At 41.3% G+C, this 16622-nt stretch overlaps 1 protein-coding gene across 10 annotated transcripts in view; it reads right to left on the bottom strand.

The window, feature by feature from the left end:
- Positions 1–16622, bottom strand: part of CUX1 (cut like homeobox 1) — a 280862-nt gene that overhangs the window by 34479 nt on the left and 229761 nt on the right. For 5 of the 10 annotated variants that reach the window (XM_087751486.1, XM_087751488.1, XM_087751489.1 and 2 more), the window contains 4 exons: positions 14225–14527; positions 12677–12739; positions 9588–9776; positions 4554–4818 (listed from right to left, as the gene is read on the bottom strand). The exons of 1 other annotated variant lie outside the window; for it this stretch is intronic. In XM_087751486.1, coding sequence (XP_087607612.1) covers positions 4554–4818; positions 9588–9776; positions 12677–12739; positions 14225–14527 — 820 coding nt within the window. The remainder of the gene's footprint in view (positions 1–4553; positions 4819–9587; positions 9777–12676; positions 12740–14224; positions 14528–16622) is intronic. 4 more of the 10 variants (XM_087751487.1, XM_087751490.1, XM_087751493.1 and 1 more) reach the window with 1 other exon arrangement.

Genomic DNA, 16622 nt, shown 5'->3' with positions numbered 1-16622 from the left:
TTCTGCAGCGCTCAGTGTTGAGACTGACCCTCCGAATTCAACCAGGATTTTGTGTATTTATTGTAAATCTGACGTTGATGACTGCCCCTTCTAGTAACCACAGCAGGCATTATGGACTAAAGCAAACCCATAAACTTTATGCAGATAATCAATTTGTACTAAAATGATTGGTGAAAGCCAATGACAGATCATGTTCCCTTTTTTTTTCAAGTTTAAATTAAGTAACATTCCTAATCGTATGCTCAATTTTTACAGCACTGGACGTGTTTAAGGGACAGAGATGAAAGGCTCTGCAGTCTCCCATTCCCACTAAAAGTCTGACACCAGGAAGGTGAAACTTTACAATACAGTGGACCAGAAAAGGGATGATTTTAAAAATATGAACACATTTCTAGTAGATCCAGAAGAAAATGGCTTGTAAATTCAAAACAATTCAGATTTCTACTAGAAATGAGCCACAATTTGCCTAAACAAAAAATAAACAAGGAAAAAATGTGGACAACCCCCTTGGTGTTCTCCTGGATACCGAGGAGAAACGAAGATGAAACAAAGTCCGTTGTTCTGAAACCGCTCTGGGGAAGCACAGCCTTTTGACAGGTTGTCAGTCTATGAGCTAGTCTGACTTCTGCCTCATTTTTTATTTAAAAAATCGATTTCAGAACATGAATAGTGACAAGGCAAGCAGTGCATTTCAAGGGAATTAATGCACTCCATGTGTGGTTAAAATTGCCTGGCGTGCCACCTTGTGCCTCCTATTACTTGAAGCGTGCAGTAATACCCCAAACACACTGCCTTTGCCATTTAACTTGGTCCTTCGTCCCTCCTCCTTCTCTGTTTAGGAGCTCCCAATGTCCTCACAAGTACAGAACAGTTTATGAAAAAATCTTAGGGTCTAGGGCAACTCTTTCTCCATACTGCTCTGTCATTAGGAGAGGTTATGACCACTGTCCAGATCCTAATTTGCAACCAAGAGGGAGCCTCAATGACCTGTGGTCAGGGATGAGACTACAGACACAGGGAGAGTTTAGGAAGACTTTATCTTTCAGAGTGAAGATAACACTTTTGTTTTAGCCAGGGAGAACTGCTAAGGGTCTTGCAAATCACAAGTGAAATGCTGTCCCAATGCTGATGGCTGTATGAATTTTTCATTTTTCCCTAAATGTGCTATGGAAGACAGCATACAACAGAAAAAAATAGGATAATTGCAGAACACCATCTGAATACTCCTTTTGAAGCTAATGATATTATTGACTTACTTGAAATGCAACAGAGTATTTCAACAGTACTTGCTGACTCTACACTTTTGAAGGATTTAGGGGGTCTGTAATTTTCCCTAGGAGAATATTATTCACCTAACAGAAGACCACAGGTGCTAACATTAATTTTCTATTACCATTAATTGCATGCATCCTGCAACATTGATTATCAGGCTCTATTTATGCCTATAATCTCCCTGTGCCGACACTGATCCAGAACATGCTGCTTCTGTAACATTCCCCAAGTCAGGAGAGGAAACAGGTAAGAGCTTTGTGCCTGCATGGCATTTAAAACACCTCAGCTCCAGCAAGATACTGAATGATGACATGCTCACCGACTATCTGACCACAGCCCTACAGAATACAGGTTTGATGTCTGTGGAAATCCCTGGAATTCACACCCAATATATTGCTTCTGGAATCTAGTCTGGCTCCTGATTAACATAGTAATTAAATCCCTACGGTAAAGAAGAACTGGTGACAGCAGCTAGGAAATTCCAGAGAGCATTCCTCTCAGTGGAAGGTGTTGGCCTCGACATCAACACATCCTGTTGGCATTCATCAGTGTAACTCAAAATATCCGAGATCTCCTGGGGTGTATGTTGGAAGTTCCCTGTACAAGCCTTCACACAACTCCAGGAACTCATCTAAATGAGCATAATGCTACAGTTCATTGAAAGAATATGCCCACAGTAAGAGCAATGAAATTTAGGATCCAAGAGCACTAGATTACAATTCAAGAAAGTTTGGTTTAATTCCTGATGCTTTTGCAGTATCATCTCTATGACCTTGCCAAGTTTCTGTGCCAGTTTCCACATGTGAAGTGGGACAGAAATCCCTACCTCCTACTCTTTTGTACAGTTCTTAAGACAACAGAGCCTCAAACTCTGATGGGTCCTGTATATGTGCTTCACTAATGCAAAGCAAGGAATATTCTTATTTTTATGTTCTGAGAGCTGTGTGATTGGTATGGATGCAAAGCCATAGACTTGGAGAAGTCTGCAGACATGTCAAAATCCTTTACACCTATTTGTAGTCTGAATTGAATTATTTCTTTGCCTGCCGAGGATTTTTTTTAAGTTTCTGCTGCTGTGGAAAGTAAATGCTAGTGCTGACTTCCCATTTGGTGGATGTAAAGGTAGGGTCTGGTGTAGCAACCATCTTTGGAAAGTGAGGTTTGGGCTGAATCCCAAAGGAAAAGCATCATTGCAACAGGATTCCCAAGAGATGGGAGGACAAACTTGTCCCAATCTGTACCCTGCCTCACCTGAAGTTACTTTAAAGAAAAATTTGTATGGTCTGAGGTTTGGAACGGCTTCTGTATGAAGACTCTTCAGTTTGGAAAAGAAATGGCTGAGGGAGAGTATAGAAGAGATAAATAAAGTTAAGTGTGGCCTGGAGAAGATGAAGAGGGAAAAGACTACCCATTTCCTGTAATACACAAGCTGCAGAACAGACAGATCCTGTTCCCCTAGCAGAACACGTAACTTGTACCTCTTCTGCAATGTCCTGCAAATGATTTAAGAGTACTTCATGCATGAAAGCTAAGAAAATTATTGTACAGAGGAAAAGAACAGGCATGTGTTTTGATTTTTCAGTGGTGGCAACTGCTCACAGCACCCAGGGCTCCAAACAGGCTTGAAACATCTCTTTGAAGTCCTGAAGATTCAGCGGCACATCTGGGAGCAGGTCCAGATCACTCAGTGCTGTGAGGCTTGTGCTACCCACCAGCCTACAGCACCTAGTTTATACATTTTTTATTTTGTATACAACTGTCAGCACCTAGTCTACATTAGTGTATAGCTTGGTGTGGCTAAACACGCTGATCAATCATGACTTGTCACGCTTTCTCGCAGCACGCCTGAACAGGAGATCTCATGATAATGAGGAAGATGACACATGCCACCAGTGCTCCTGCACTCGTCTGCGTAAGTGAGAACAGCACATTTTGCTGTCAGGCCGAAGGGAACATATTTTCATAGGCATTCCTCCAACTTGTGTATAATTGCCTAGAAGTGGGAATTGGAAGAGAGGCCTGCATTTGGAGAACTCTGAGCAGTGAAAGAGGCTGCATCTGTAGCGAATTCAAGTCAATGAAATTCAGTGTAAATATGATTACTTGTTAGTTATAATTTTAAAATTTTATATTGTTTACTATAAACATTATTTTATTATTGTGCATAATATTTCTGAGATATGTCATTAAACTGTGCTGCTTCTGCTTCAGCAACTTCCCTGTTAAAAGCTGAGAAGGGCCAAAGTAGAAAATATCCTTTAAATGTTAGCAGTTTCTAAAAACAAACAAGTTCAGCAATCTGGACTAATTAGGAACGTTACTGGCTCTGAGTGAAGGAGCAGAATAGTATTAAATCTGCTATCTTAACTGTACCTCTTCAGTAGTCATTAGCACAAATTTCTTGGAGAAAAGTCTGCTGCACTAATTAAGATTCCCAATCCCAAGCACAGTTGATAATATGTTTATTCAAATCCTTATATGTCATTCCAGCATTGTTTCTTTTTATCGGTGTCTCTAGGCCAAAACCTACTTCAATGTTTCACATGTAGAGAAGGTTCGTTCTAATATGAGAAAGGAACTAAACAGATCAACATCTTATTTCATTTCAGCTGGACTCAATGATTTAATCATAACAATGAAACAAATCTGTGGCCACATCTGACTTCAGCGTTATCGGTTCTCTGTCCTCCATGACTGTACAGAGCTTCCCAGAAATGCAGCACACACTGTGCCTATTTTCAGAGCTCAGTGACTCAAGACCCAAAAGAAAATCCTCTTTTTGCTCTGATGTGGAAAAAAAAAATATGATGAAAGCCATGCAATTCTGATGCCATCCAGCAGAGGACACTTCCAAGCACCCCCCACCAAGTGACCCAGCCATAACACACACAACACACATCTGTATGTGTGGGTATATACATGCAAGTATATGTCTGTGCACATTCAAGTAAGAAAGACCAGTCTTGCTTACTGCAATGGGATTTATAAATATTCATTAGTGGACATCTCTAAATCAACGCCCACTCCAAAAGCGAGACTTTCTGTTTAAAAGCACTACTTACATCAATATATGAATATTGCTGTTCCTCAGGGATGACTTAAAATTAGTCTGGAGCATTAGCATTACTGTTAGTTAGAACCTCCCTGCTGTCGGAACTGTTCATTTCGTACAATTGCTCAATGCTAGCGGAAGGAGACACAGTCTGCTGAAGCAGAGCAGCACCCTGCCAAAGCAAATAAAATAAATCCTTTCTGAGTAGGGCTCCCGGGAGATCTCATACCTGTAATTGTGGAACCAGTTGATCACGGTGCTGGTTTTCAAGTTGAGCTGCGTAGCGAGTTCCTCAATGGTTTTTGGTGATGGGTATGGCTTTTGCTGGTAGGCTCGTTTCAGAGCTTCCTTCTCTTCTGGTGCCAGCACCACCCGGGGCTTCTTCAGCTGATGCTGTGGCTGCGGGCTGGCTCCCTGGCTGTAGTCTATTCCAGCGGATGAGGACTCACAAGACTGACTGTCGCTAACAGAGCTGTGTCGCCGTTTCATGTAGGCTGAAAGAGAAGTGCATCGGATCAGCCCCAGCTGAATACAAATGCAAAATCAATGAATATACGAGCTGTGGAATAAATGCGAAGATGACAGGTTGTAGATGCATGGATGGGCTGTTCGGAGAGAACAGAAAGGAAGGGGCATCATCAGAGATCAGAAGAAAGCAGATGTGGGGAAGATGCAAGAGGCAGAAAAAGAAGAAAGAAGAGAAAGAAAAGAGGGTAAATCGCCTGGAAACCTGACAGAGTTTTCTGCTTTTTCAATGAACACGGGACATGAACAACAGGGTTCAGTTAACACGACTTATTTCAAATTCACTCTTTCAAGAGTGGCGAACTTCCACGTAAAGCACCCGATTAGGGCAGTTGCACTTCATTTCAATGTAAATGGTTTTGGTTGTTAAACACTTAAGGTGTACACTAAGGTCTCTCTATTAAAGGTCTCTGAATTAAAAATGTGACCGTGGAAGCTGAAGGCAGCCGCAACCACGGCCATGTCTCCAACACACGATGGCGCCCGGAGCCTGCAGATCCCAGCGATGGGCTGAATAACCAACCCATCAGGTCTTTGCTGCTTTTTCCTACAGATCTCTGCTATAGCGGTTACAGGTTATGAAAGAAAAACAGCCCACAGCGCCCTCCTCCCCTACGCAAGGTTCCTTCAAAAATGCATATACTTTTAAGAAAGCTCTTGCTGCACTGATGGATCTCGGTGAGGCTGATGGCAGAAGCCCGTGATACCACTGCTAACTCTCCTCCCCAACGGGGACTAAATTATCCTGGCAAATTCTGCAAGGCAAGAGTCCCAGCAAATGCTGTCACTGACTTGATTGATTTACACCGGGCAAGAGAGGTGGGATTTACTGCACCTGGCAGTATCATGCACAAGCATTGCTAATGAGGGGGCTGAAAACGGCAAATATAGATGAATCTTGTCAATAAAATATTTAATGGCCTGTTAAATACCTTCCAGATATTTAAGAGTTTAGGTATTCAAGAGCTGCAATTTGATAACCTCAGCTATTAAGTTCCAGATTACACCAGCCTGACATCAATCTAGCAAGCACTAAATCTCCAACAGCCAGGAGCTCCGGTCAGAGCCAGGGACCAATGTGGGGCACATCACACCGGTCAGCAACCAAATTCCTCAAAAAATAAATTTCTTTCTCCCCACAGCTCTGCCTTTAGGCTGAAGGTGCACAAAGAATAAAAACTCAATGCAATCAAATAAGCTGAAATGTTGAAAGCCCTTCTCACACAAGCCAACTTCTTCTGGCAGAGCTCCCTACAGGACTGGCTAGGTTTTCTGTCTCCAGTGGGTTTCAGCATCCTGTCCTCTACACGGTGGTACATCCAGTGGGACCTTTTTACACTGTGTCATACTATCGTCAAAGTGCATTTTGAACACACTCTGTAACCTTTGGGGGTATCTGCATGGCCCTCATTTTGTTTTTCCTGAATATGACAGATTACCTGTGGATTGCCTGCTGTGTAAGATCACTGATATGGAACAGAATGTGAGTTGCTCATGATCCATCACTCTGCCATGATACAGTCCTGCACGCTTTTGAAATAACTATAAAAAGCAAAGTTGTCTTTTTTTTTTTTTTTAAATAAACTTCATTTTAAAAAAATCACCTTTTTAAGCTGTTCCAACTGGATGTAGAACTGCAAAGTGACCACAGGTAAATGCATTATTTCAAGGTGACCTATTGGCCTTATCTTTGCAGCCTTCAAGGAACTGTTACAACCTTCAACCACGGAATTAATCATTCCAGCAACATCATCTCACATTTATATAAGGTCTTTAATCTCAAAGACTCCTAGGTGCTATTTCAAACTTGCATTGACATGCAAACTATACACAAGGTTCCCTTGTCTCCTTTGACAGCACAACCAAGAGGGCTGAAAGACAGCATCTATCACTTCAGCAACGTGCAGCAGCTTAAAGGAGGCCATGAGACAAACCAGAACCTCACATGGAAGATGTAAAAGGTGTTTAGGCTATCTCTGACTGGAGTTTCTGGAATTTGGTCAGGCGACTGAGTTAACATGAGACACCCATGCACCAGGATGCTCTGAATCTCTGCTTTCTCTGCTCTCCAAAGGATGGCATTTCTGGCAGGTCAGAGCTCCCATCTTTAGACTCCTAAGAACAGCACAGAGCTGTGACAACTTCGGAACACGCACATATTTCCTTAACATAAAAATAAAGAGGACGTTCCACTGTTTTGTCATAACCAATTGTTTTTCTGGAGGATAACATATTATCAGAACAAATTTCCATTGGGTCAAACACACAATCCTGGCACTTCTCCATGTGCTGAACTAGCACCTAAGCTTTAGGCTTTAATGGTGCTCTCTGGAAACTTTACATGACGTTTATAAAAGCTTTTCCTTTGGAATTCTTATTTTAAACATATGTGCTGCGTGTAGACAACATAAGGAGATCATTCAGCACATTTGCAGTGACAACAAGGCTCAAACTGGAATCCAAGTCACAAACACACTTGATTTTTGGAGAAGTTTGATTTTTGTCTGTGATCAGTCTCTACTTCTCAGGAGACCTATGAAAAAAAAAAAAACCCAAATGTAATCTGGGCAAAGGTCTGGATCTGCGTCTGAGACCAACTTGTCAAGGCCAGCTCCATCCGCTGAGTTTTACTACCTTTTTTTCCCCCTGCTGTTGCCAACCCAGCATTACCGTGTCCCTTGGGGAAGACTCCCCAGCATGTGCTCAGCTATAGACGCAGCAGACACTACTGTAGAACTTAGCGGCTGCCCACTGAGGTAAAACAGAGCTCCTTTTAATATAATTTTTTATCTTATGCAGTATTGAACAAGATTATTAAAAAGCGAAATAATGGGGAAATAAAGGGAATTAAATTTTCTCCTGACAGCAGGCTTCAGTACTGTTCAGTGACGAGTGCGACATTACCAGCAGCAGACACACTGGGAGGTTATAAGAAAGAGGAATGAACTCTTCCAAGGCAGAAAGGTGGTGCAGAGTGTCTCAGCCTAGTAAGCGTGAACCCCCGGCCTCCTCCAAAGAGGTTAGTTAATGTATGTTGCAAATTTTCAAAACCTCTTAAAATGGACATTTATAGCACAAACTTCAGACTGGCAGAACAGAAGAAAAGATATATGCAGCTCACCTTTATCATAATTATTAATTTACTCCCTTAATAAAATGTGGCAGAGAAATAATTGATAATAATGTTTCACTGGTAGCAGATACAGTTGCATTGTTCTTTAACTGACATTAGCTGAAGGGAAAGTTAAATTCTTAATGTGGCCCTAGAGCAATTTAAAAGGTTAAATCACAGGATCCTTACCTGCATGAAAGGATTTTGCAGAAAATACAGGGTTGAATTCACTTTAGAGTGCTCTGCTACGAGGACAGCACTTACACAGTTCAGGAGCTCAGTACAGAGTCTCAAATGATTTATAGCCTTATCTCTATTCAGGTGCCATCTATAGAGCATATGTATTGCACAGTATTTGATAAGAATCCAGTTTAGAAAATAGTTTTGAGAGGATATTGTCAGTACTACTTTTAAATTATTTTTATTTTATTTTCCTGCATTATGGGCGATATTCTCTTTGAGGCTATAAAAAATCCCGCTAGTTGACAATTTTATATCTGCCATATTTCTAATACAGCAAAAACCATCATGGCTCCCTTTGGTTTACAGTTGTAAGTGGGAAACCCAAGTGGGTTTTTCTCCCCATGGAAGATCACGCACAATTTGTGATAAGATTCTGCACTGCATTATATTACACTGGTTACTATGACAAGGATTTGAATTTCTTCTTAAAAGCATGCAAGACTAGAATTTTCCCAGAAGCTCCCTCACTGCGATTTTTAATATAATCGCTAAGTTCTTGATCAAATGCGTTAATGCTTTCAGGACATCAGTCAACAGCAGAGCTTTCAGTGCACACGATTAAAGCTGTCTGTGCTAATATCATTAAGGGATAGCTCAAGAGATGTATATATCATTAATTAGTTAACTGCTGATAATGGCAGCCTCTCTTGTAAAATCACACAAACATACTAAAAACAGGGCTCTGAATAACCACTGTTTTTTAGTAATGAATTTAAAATATAGAGAGTAGGATAAATTTTCAGGATATACTCCCTACTAAGATACCCAATAACAACTTAGATGTCTCACAGGTACATACTCATGACCTAGCCGTTTTACGTGAGCATGTATTAACACAATCACCTTCCCCCATCTCTATAAAGGCTACAAATTTAATTACTCTCCAATACCCTTTTATAAAGACTGCATCTTTCCTTCCTCCTAGCGACCATCAGTGCAGGACTGGCAAGAAGCTCTCTCAGGAATCAATGCACAGTTCTTCCAGCCCAACATCTGTGACCAGCTGCAGCACTATTAACTAATAACCCAAAGCCAGCTCCCAAACTCACATTTCTCATTTGGTAAGGCAAGTTATCAGTGATACACCAGGGCCTCAGTAATTAATCTATACGAGAATATAGCAATGATTTCATGACAGCTGGGGAATATTCAGGGTTTGGGGTTGGTTTTTTGGGTTGGTTTTTGGTTTTTTTTTTTTTTTTGAGATGTATCTGCTTGAGCTAGCATCAAATAAAGCTATGAAAAAGCTGTCATGAAGTCCTTTTGCATAACCTTCATAATACTGGATCAATGCTGCCTATATACTATTTACAGAGAATTATAAAAGACACGGTCATCTTTGAAATAACGGAAAACATGAGTCAGCAGTCTGCTCCAAGTTACCTTTTTTCTCCATTCGTTTCATATCCATCAGCTTCTCCACGTTGTTGGGATCGTTCAGCCACAGCTGCATGCGGACAAAGGGTTCCCGTCCCTTCAAACTCAGCTTGTGCCAGGGCTTTGGGCGAGCCAGAAGGTCTGAGACAGAGCCTTGTGTTAGCCCTAGGATTGTCTCCCCAAACAAACGCTGACCTAATACAAAATTGAAAATCGCATGAATTCATTCAGCTAAGAGACGAGGCTAACTAAAAAGACAGAACACGTCTACAAGATCATTTGTCAATTATTCTTACTTTAGAATTGCTTGAAAACCCAAAAGAAACATTTAGAAGAATAAAAGCTCTCCCCCCCACTAAAAGTGTAAATATTGAGCTTTAGTTTAATCCTTAGGATCTGACTGTGGCAGAGGGGAGCTCAACACCTTTGGGGACTGGGACCTTACAGTGAAACAGTGTGCAAAAGATAAAATTAATGAGATTAAAAATAAACTGAACTTTCAGCTAAGCAGGCAACTAGTGAGAGCAGTGAGGCTACTTAGCTCTTATGCAGGAGGGGAGTGCAACCGCTTCGTTCCAACAGGGCAATCCAAACATTTCAAGCAATCAATGAACCAAGACCAACGCAACCCCCCATTCAGGAACAGTCATGTAAGTGTCCTCAAAGACACACGTACGTATTTTCTGTGTTGTACTGTCTGTGGTGTTCTAACTGTGTCTTACCAACTAGAGATAATCACATTTCACTATATAACAGCTTTTTTTACATCCTCTACAGTACTTGTAGTTAACAAAACTTAATTATAGTTTTCTTTCAAAATGCTATTGTCTAGCAAGGTAAAAACCACACATGCTTTTCAATGTACAGCATTCATATTGCATGAGTAACACTAGTTTTACATGGTTAAGATCTAAGTTAGCAAGGACTGTGGGAAATGCCTGTGCAGCTCAAACCCAACCATACAGCTGGTTTTCTAAAACCCTTCACTTCACTGTTCTTCCTAAGCTAAACTGCCTTGATAGGCAACAGCTTTTGTTGCAAGACAGCGCCTGAAGTCATCTGAGTCATTGCTGGTGATTTCTGATAGAAGCACAGCTATCATCTATTTTCAAGGTAACCCAAAGATCTTTCCATAACAACCAAGTTTAGGCCTCAGGGTCTCGTGTGCGATCTGTAGCTTTTGAATGCCCTCACTAAGACAAAGCAGAACACTTTTCCTTCACCTCCTAGCCATGCCAGCAGTCTTAGCCTGTGGCCACAAACAGATCCCTAGGGGACAATGCAGATGCATGAGGGCTTGTGCTCCTACAGCTCTGCAGGACATGCCCGCACTTGCAAAAGCACCATCAGCTCTTGCCTTCACAGCCTCACCTGATCCCATCACAAACAAGTTGTGGAAAATATCTACTCCATAAAGCCCTCCTGTGTGCTTAATTCCACGAATCTCCTCCTCCTCTTTAAAAACACCCCAAAACCTTTGGCCTGGCCATTTTTTTTGCCTGTATGGGGAGAGGGGGGAACGTGAGACCAGTTAGAAGCTGCAGAACATCCCATTCAGATGCATGGGGCAGGTGGGTCTGCAAAGCTTTTGGAGGAAGCAGGCAAGATCGTGAAAGGTGGAAAGGGGAAATGAGGACAGGGCTAACATGAGAGTCTCCTAATAAGCTCTAAAACTAACCTTGAAAATGGTTCTTACAGACTGAACAGAAACCTAAATTCAGAATTCACGTAAGCTCCTAAGCGATAAGTGATTTTCAACTACCCTCAATATCAGGAAAATCAAACAACAGAAGTAATTCAGAGCCAATTTTAGATCATGCGTATTGCAGAGTTAACCTACTCCCTGTTTGTCTTTGCATTTAAAAACATCAGTAAGGCCTTATCCATTTACCTTTAAACCTGCCAGCTACTTGCAAGATAAGACAGCTACTTTAAAGATCTTTTAATTTGCCTTTGTAAATAACTTTCCTTTAACGTTCCCCACAGTTTCTAACCCCAGGCTGTGCTCAGGCTGCAATCCATGCAGCTTTTTTTCCAGTGGCCGCGCGAGCTCCGACAGCCACTGTGCAGAGCCAGCGCGGCCACTGCAACCGCCCGTGTGGCTGCACAATAAATCGGAGCAGTGAACTGATCCGAGTCAAACCAACCTACCAAAAATAAAATGGCCGCTTTTGACTCAGACCAACTGGTCCGGTTTATTGTGTGGCCACACGAACAGGAATACTGGCACAAATCAGCAAAAAGGTCAGAAAGAAGCAGCCCAGAGCAGGTACTAGCAATGCTGCCGAAGAAAATGAACTTCAAACCATAGCTTAAAACTTAAAAATGCAAATGCAGAAGGAGGTAACATCATGTTCTCTAGGTGTTAAGGACAAAGCTGAAGATACTTGTGTCATTTATTTTATCCCAGGATATAGCAGGACACGATAAAACACCTGAAAGACTCCCAAGCTAATGGGGAACGTGTTAGAAATCATTCTCAGGAGGTAGCAGGTGTATCACACTCCATCTTCATCAGAGAGCTATTAATAACTGGAATATTTTTAAGCACAGGTTTCCTAAAACTCCTGCTAATTCCCCCCACCTTTTTCCCTCATATCCTTCACGCCTGTTCCCACTGATGTAGCTCCTCATGGACAAAACTTTCTGTAAATTACGCTGGTTTCGTGGTTAGTCCTGGGTTTTTCTGCAAAATCCCCACCATTGCAATCTTTCAATAGCTCACTGCATTTGCTTCCCTCTGTACCTAAGTTGTACGTTCCCCAGCAGGGAATCACTGATAATACTATGACATTTGGGACTAGGAATACTAGCAACATCTCAGCGTTCATGCTGCCAGCATCGTTTGCTAAAATCATGACTGTTGAAGAATGCTAAAAGGCATGGGAGGAGAGACCCGCCAAGCACATCTTGAGTGGTTTTGCACAACCGTGGTCTTTACTGGCTGATGATATTGAACAACTGAGCCACCACCAGTTGCCTAAGACAGGTTCACAAGGCCCTGTGGCCTAAGACAGAGAAACCTGTGCACCGAGTCAATCTGGTGCACTAGCACACTGAGGGCGCAAAAGGAGACATTGAAACTGGTTCCACACCTAATGCAGAGTTTGGGGCACATTTCCTGGCTCTTCTGCTGCTTTTTAGGCTTGTCAGCCACACTGTAGGAAAACAAAAATCATGGGAAATAAAAAAGACTAAGTAAAAATGGCATCAAAGCAAATGTAAACAAAAATACTTTTTCAAACCTCTCTGGAACACCAGAGCAGGTACAGCACTCAACAGTATTTGCCCAAAAACTAAGGGCTTGAACCTGCAAACCCTTACCATGGCTTGTGGCTTTATCTCTACATTATCTCCACTGAACAAGCAACCACAATCTGCCCATGCCAATGTGCAGGAGCAAGTCATTCTGCTGGGTTCAGTGGAACACAATCTCATGCAGGGTATGTCCACGATCAGGGCCATTTTCTTTTTTTCCCAAATTATGTTAAATGAAAACTTGCAACCTCCCCCATCCCAGTATTTTTCCCCTTTAAAAAAAAAAAAATCTAAGATAATAACACGTTGTTCTGTGCCTGGCCGAACAAAGGCTTCCTTACATATTAAAGGAGTTTTTATTTATATGGTCATAATGTTCAGATGATATGGATGGAATTCTCCCTTGAGTATCATCAGCAGCCTAAATCAACACTTATCTTTTTGGTCCCATCTGTAGTGAATGGAGAGAAACTGGTACTTCTGGAGAGTGATTCATCCCAACTATCTCAGACATCTATTCTGAACATCTAAATGCAGGTGAGATGAATCCCATGCTATGCCCCAGAAGCACGTGCAGGTAACACTGGGGCAGCCTTACTGCCTTCCCACTAGAGACTACAAAGGACTCCTAAAGGTTTCCCAATGCCTTGTGAGGGAAGCAAGTGCTAAACACGTATGAAGAACTAGTGATTTAGAGGCATAGTGGCAGTATTAAGCGTGGATTTCCCATACTCAGATCAGGTTATTCCCTTTGACTATACCATATATAAAGCCATGTCAACATTCCACCTAATTCGACACCCAAAACCTCCTCTGTAAGCAAAAGCAGCCTTAGCTTTGCACATCTCTAAGGAAAATATCTGAATGGCCCCATACACTTACCTACAACCTCAACTGAGTCTGAATTTACCCTCCTAGCTCTACAGGTACGCTATGCTTTTGCTTGTGATGCACCTCCCTCTCCAATCATGCCGGACTCCTCTACTTCACCTATGCCTAAAATGCTGGGGCCTTGAATCTATAAGCATGGGGAAAACAGCATTTCTCAAGAGGAGATCTCACTGGCTTTGGGGTCTTGGTCTTCTGGACAGCCTGCTGGACTGTACTTAGGGAGGTGGGAGCAGTATCTGGCTGGTGAGCCAGGGGCAGAGCTTAAGAAGAGCAAGGGTATGATGACATTTTAAGTAGAGTGTGACAATCTGAAAGGCTTTTTCTACCGGTTTAAAAAAAAAAAAAAAAAAAAAAAATCTTTTTTAACAGATTAAAGCTTAGGCCAGAATCAAAACCAAGTATTCTTGTAAACATCTACTGAAATATAGCTTAAAAATAAAAGTATGAACACTTTCATTTTATTTCAGTCAAGAAATGAGAATAAAGTGATTTACCAAGATTGTTGTCCGTTAGCACTTCTTTGACCCTTTTCGTAATGCCGTACGTATCCAGCTCAGGGGACATTGCAACCAGTTCTTGAATGCTGAGTGCCGAGTGGCCCGACAGTGGCAAAGGTGTTGTAGATTGGGATTCAGAAGCAGGTGGCTCGCTAGATTCTTGGGATTTGCCATCCTTACTTGTCTCTATAGCGGGACAGGGTTGCTGTACCAATTCAGTCAGGCTTTTCACCGATTCACTGGAACTCATAGGAGATTCAGGAGCAGGACTGCAACTGGCAGAAGTCTTTGGAGTGCTTTCTGTAATTAAAAAAAGAAAAAAGTCCCCACTTTAGCATAATTGTAATGTTTTGATTGCAGGATATTTAACTTTCCTTCTCATTTATATTCTACCTACTTAAAGAAATGCCTAAGTATGCAAAATGCTACTTGTTATGACTTGGTTACTAAAAAGCCTCTTTGTAAAAACAGAATTATTTTCTAATTTTATCTTGAGTCATCTCTGCTTTCTTACAGGGACAAGATGTACAAATACAAATCAAAATTAGGAAAAAATGAAGTGCAATAGTCTATAAGGTTGCAAGAAATTTCCTTGGTCAGGAAATCTCATAGTTTTGCTTTCCACAACATTTTCATATAAGGGTGCTCTTAAATCTACCATTATAGACTGGTTTAAGCCTCCTTCTGTGACTTGTAAAAAGCTCACTTAGCCACTATTTTGTAGTGTCAATAAGGGATTTTCTATAACTGATACAACTTTATATCTTGAGAGTGTTATTGATTTCATACTGTTTCTTATCACTCGAATCACATTTTTGCACTTCTCTTTGCCCAGAAATAACTTAACAAGATTAAAATACAGTTTGCAATTATGTTGTATTACTTAATGTGTTTGAGAATGCAATGTAAAGATAGCTAGTGGATCAGGAGACATGCAAATCTGTTACTGTGAAACTTTGTTTATAAGAAAGCTTTCTGCATCTGTTAATTTGTCAACAACAATAGGTTCTGTACAAAACGTTGCTTTCCCCTAATAAACTCACGTTTATCTCTAACAGAATGTACCAACTGAGCTTATGCAGAAAATCCACACAGCTAAGGGTACAGTCTAAGCATTTTTTAAAGCAACGACACGTAGACAGTGTGGTTTAGAAGAACAATTCCCTTCGAAAGATAAAGAGCACTTTGATTTCTCCATTCACAGTTCCTTCCCATTTTTGTGGGACTGCTTCCTCCTCCTTGCTATCTCACATCTCATTACTTGACATGGTTAATCATATGTATCTCAAATTCATACATCAGTGGATTTGTCTCAACGTCTCTGGAGGAAGCCTACAACGCTCTCAGCCATACAAGGATGAGGCCAGTCTCCATGAAAAACTTAGTCCCTCTAACAGAACTGTGTTTTCCTGAGCACTGCAACTCTACTATGAGAGCAGTTCACTCTGCAGCGTCAGGTCCCGTCACTACCACAGCGATGGCTAATAGCAAATGTCACTATTTTTTAAGTTTGTTTGTTTGTTATCCAGAATCCTGTCAAATCATTATGGAACATGCAGCTTGTGTAGCACGGAAACGTATCCCAAATACTAAAGGAAAATACTACCTAAGTAAAAGTAGGGTTCAAATGAAGCAGGGTGCACAGGATAATTGTGTTGTTCAAGGTAACAGAAGCTTTCACGATGCGGCATTTACACGAGGCACCCTGACACACTTACATAAAGTTGCTCTCTCAAACCAAGCCATTGGACTTTTTCCTTAGTGTTTTATGAAAGATGCAAAAGAGGCAGACATAAAAGAAAAGCAAGGTGCATATAAATCTTTAAGGCAATAGGGATCCTACAAATCTTATTTTGTTTCTCTGTTCACCCTAGGTCATCATACAACTGAATATAAAACCCAGCAAATGTTATTTTTGTATCAGGTGCAGCAAAGGAATTGTACTGTAAATTTGCCCTGATTCACCCATGCGAGGGACCAATTTGGCAGATCATCCATCTTGTTCACTGTACACTGTCAGGGATGGCATGAATTCCCTACATGATAAACAGATTTCTTCTCAGGTCTGTGTCCTTTAACCTACAGCAAGGTCAAAATTATGGCTGCCTAGCTAATAAACTGCACGGCACTCGTTCAAGTTCCCTCTAATTTTGTCCCTTGTGCCAGCTTATACAAATCTTACTGAATAACTAGAGCAGCTGCAAATTTCCTATACAATTCCTCATCCGTGCACTGCAAACCACATGCGCACACGGAGTGCAGAAAAAATCCAAAATAAAAAAAAACCCAACCACACAGGACTAAACAAAAGCATTTACTAACGCTTCTTTCTCCCTCTCCTTTCCCTGCCCAGCCTAATTATGTAAACAACAAAGGTAATCTATATTATCATCTA

This window comes from Nipponia nippon, unplaced genomic scaffold (genome assembly GCF_047370975.1).
Source record: "Nipponia nippon isolate SJK-2023a ecotype South Korea unplaced genomic scaffold, ASM4737097v1 scaffold_15, whole genome shotgun sequence".
NCBI classification, from domain to species: domain Eukaryota; kingdom Metazoa; phylum Chordata; class Aves; order Pelecaniformes; family Threskiornithidae; genus Nipponia; species Nipponia nippon.
The sequence above is the reverse complement of the archived record's forward strand: the minus strand, read 5'-3'. Positions and strand labels throughout refer to the sequence as shown.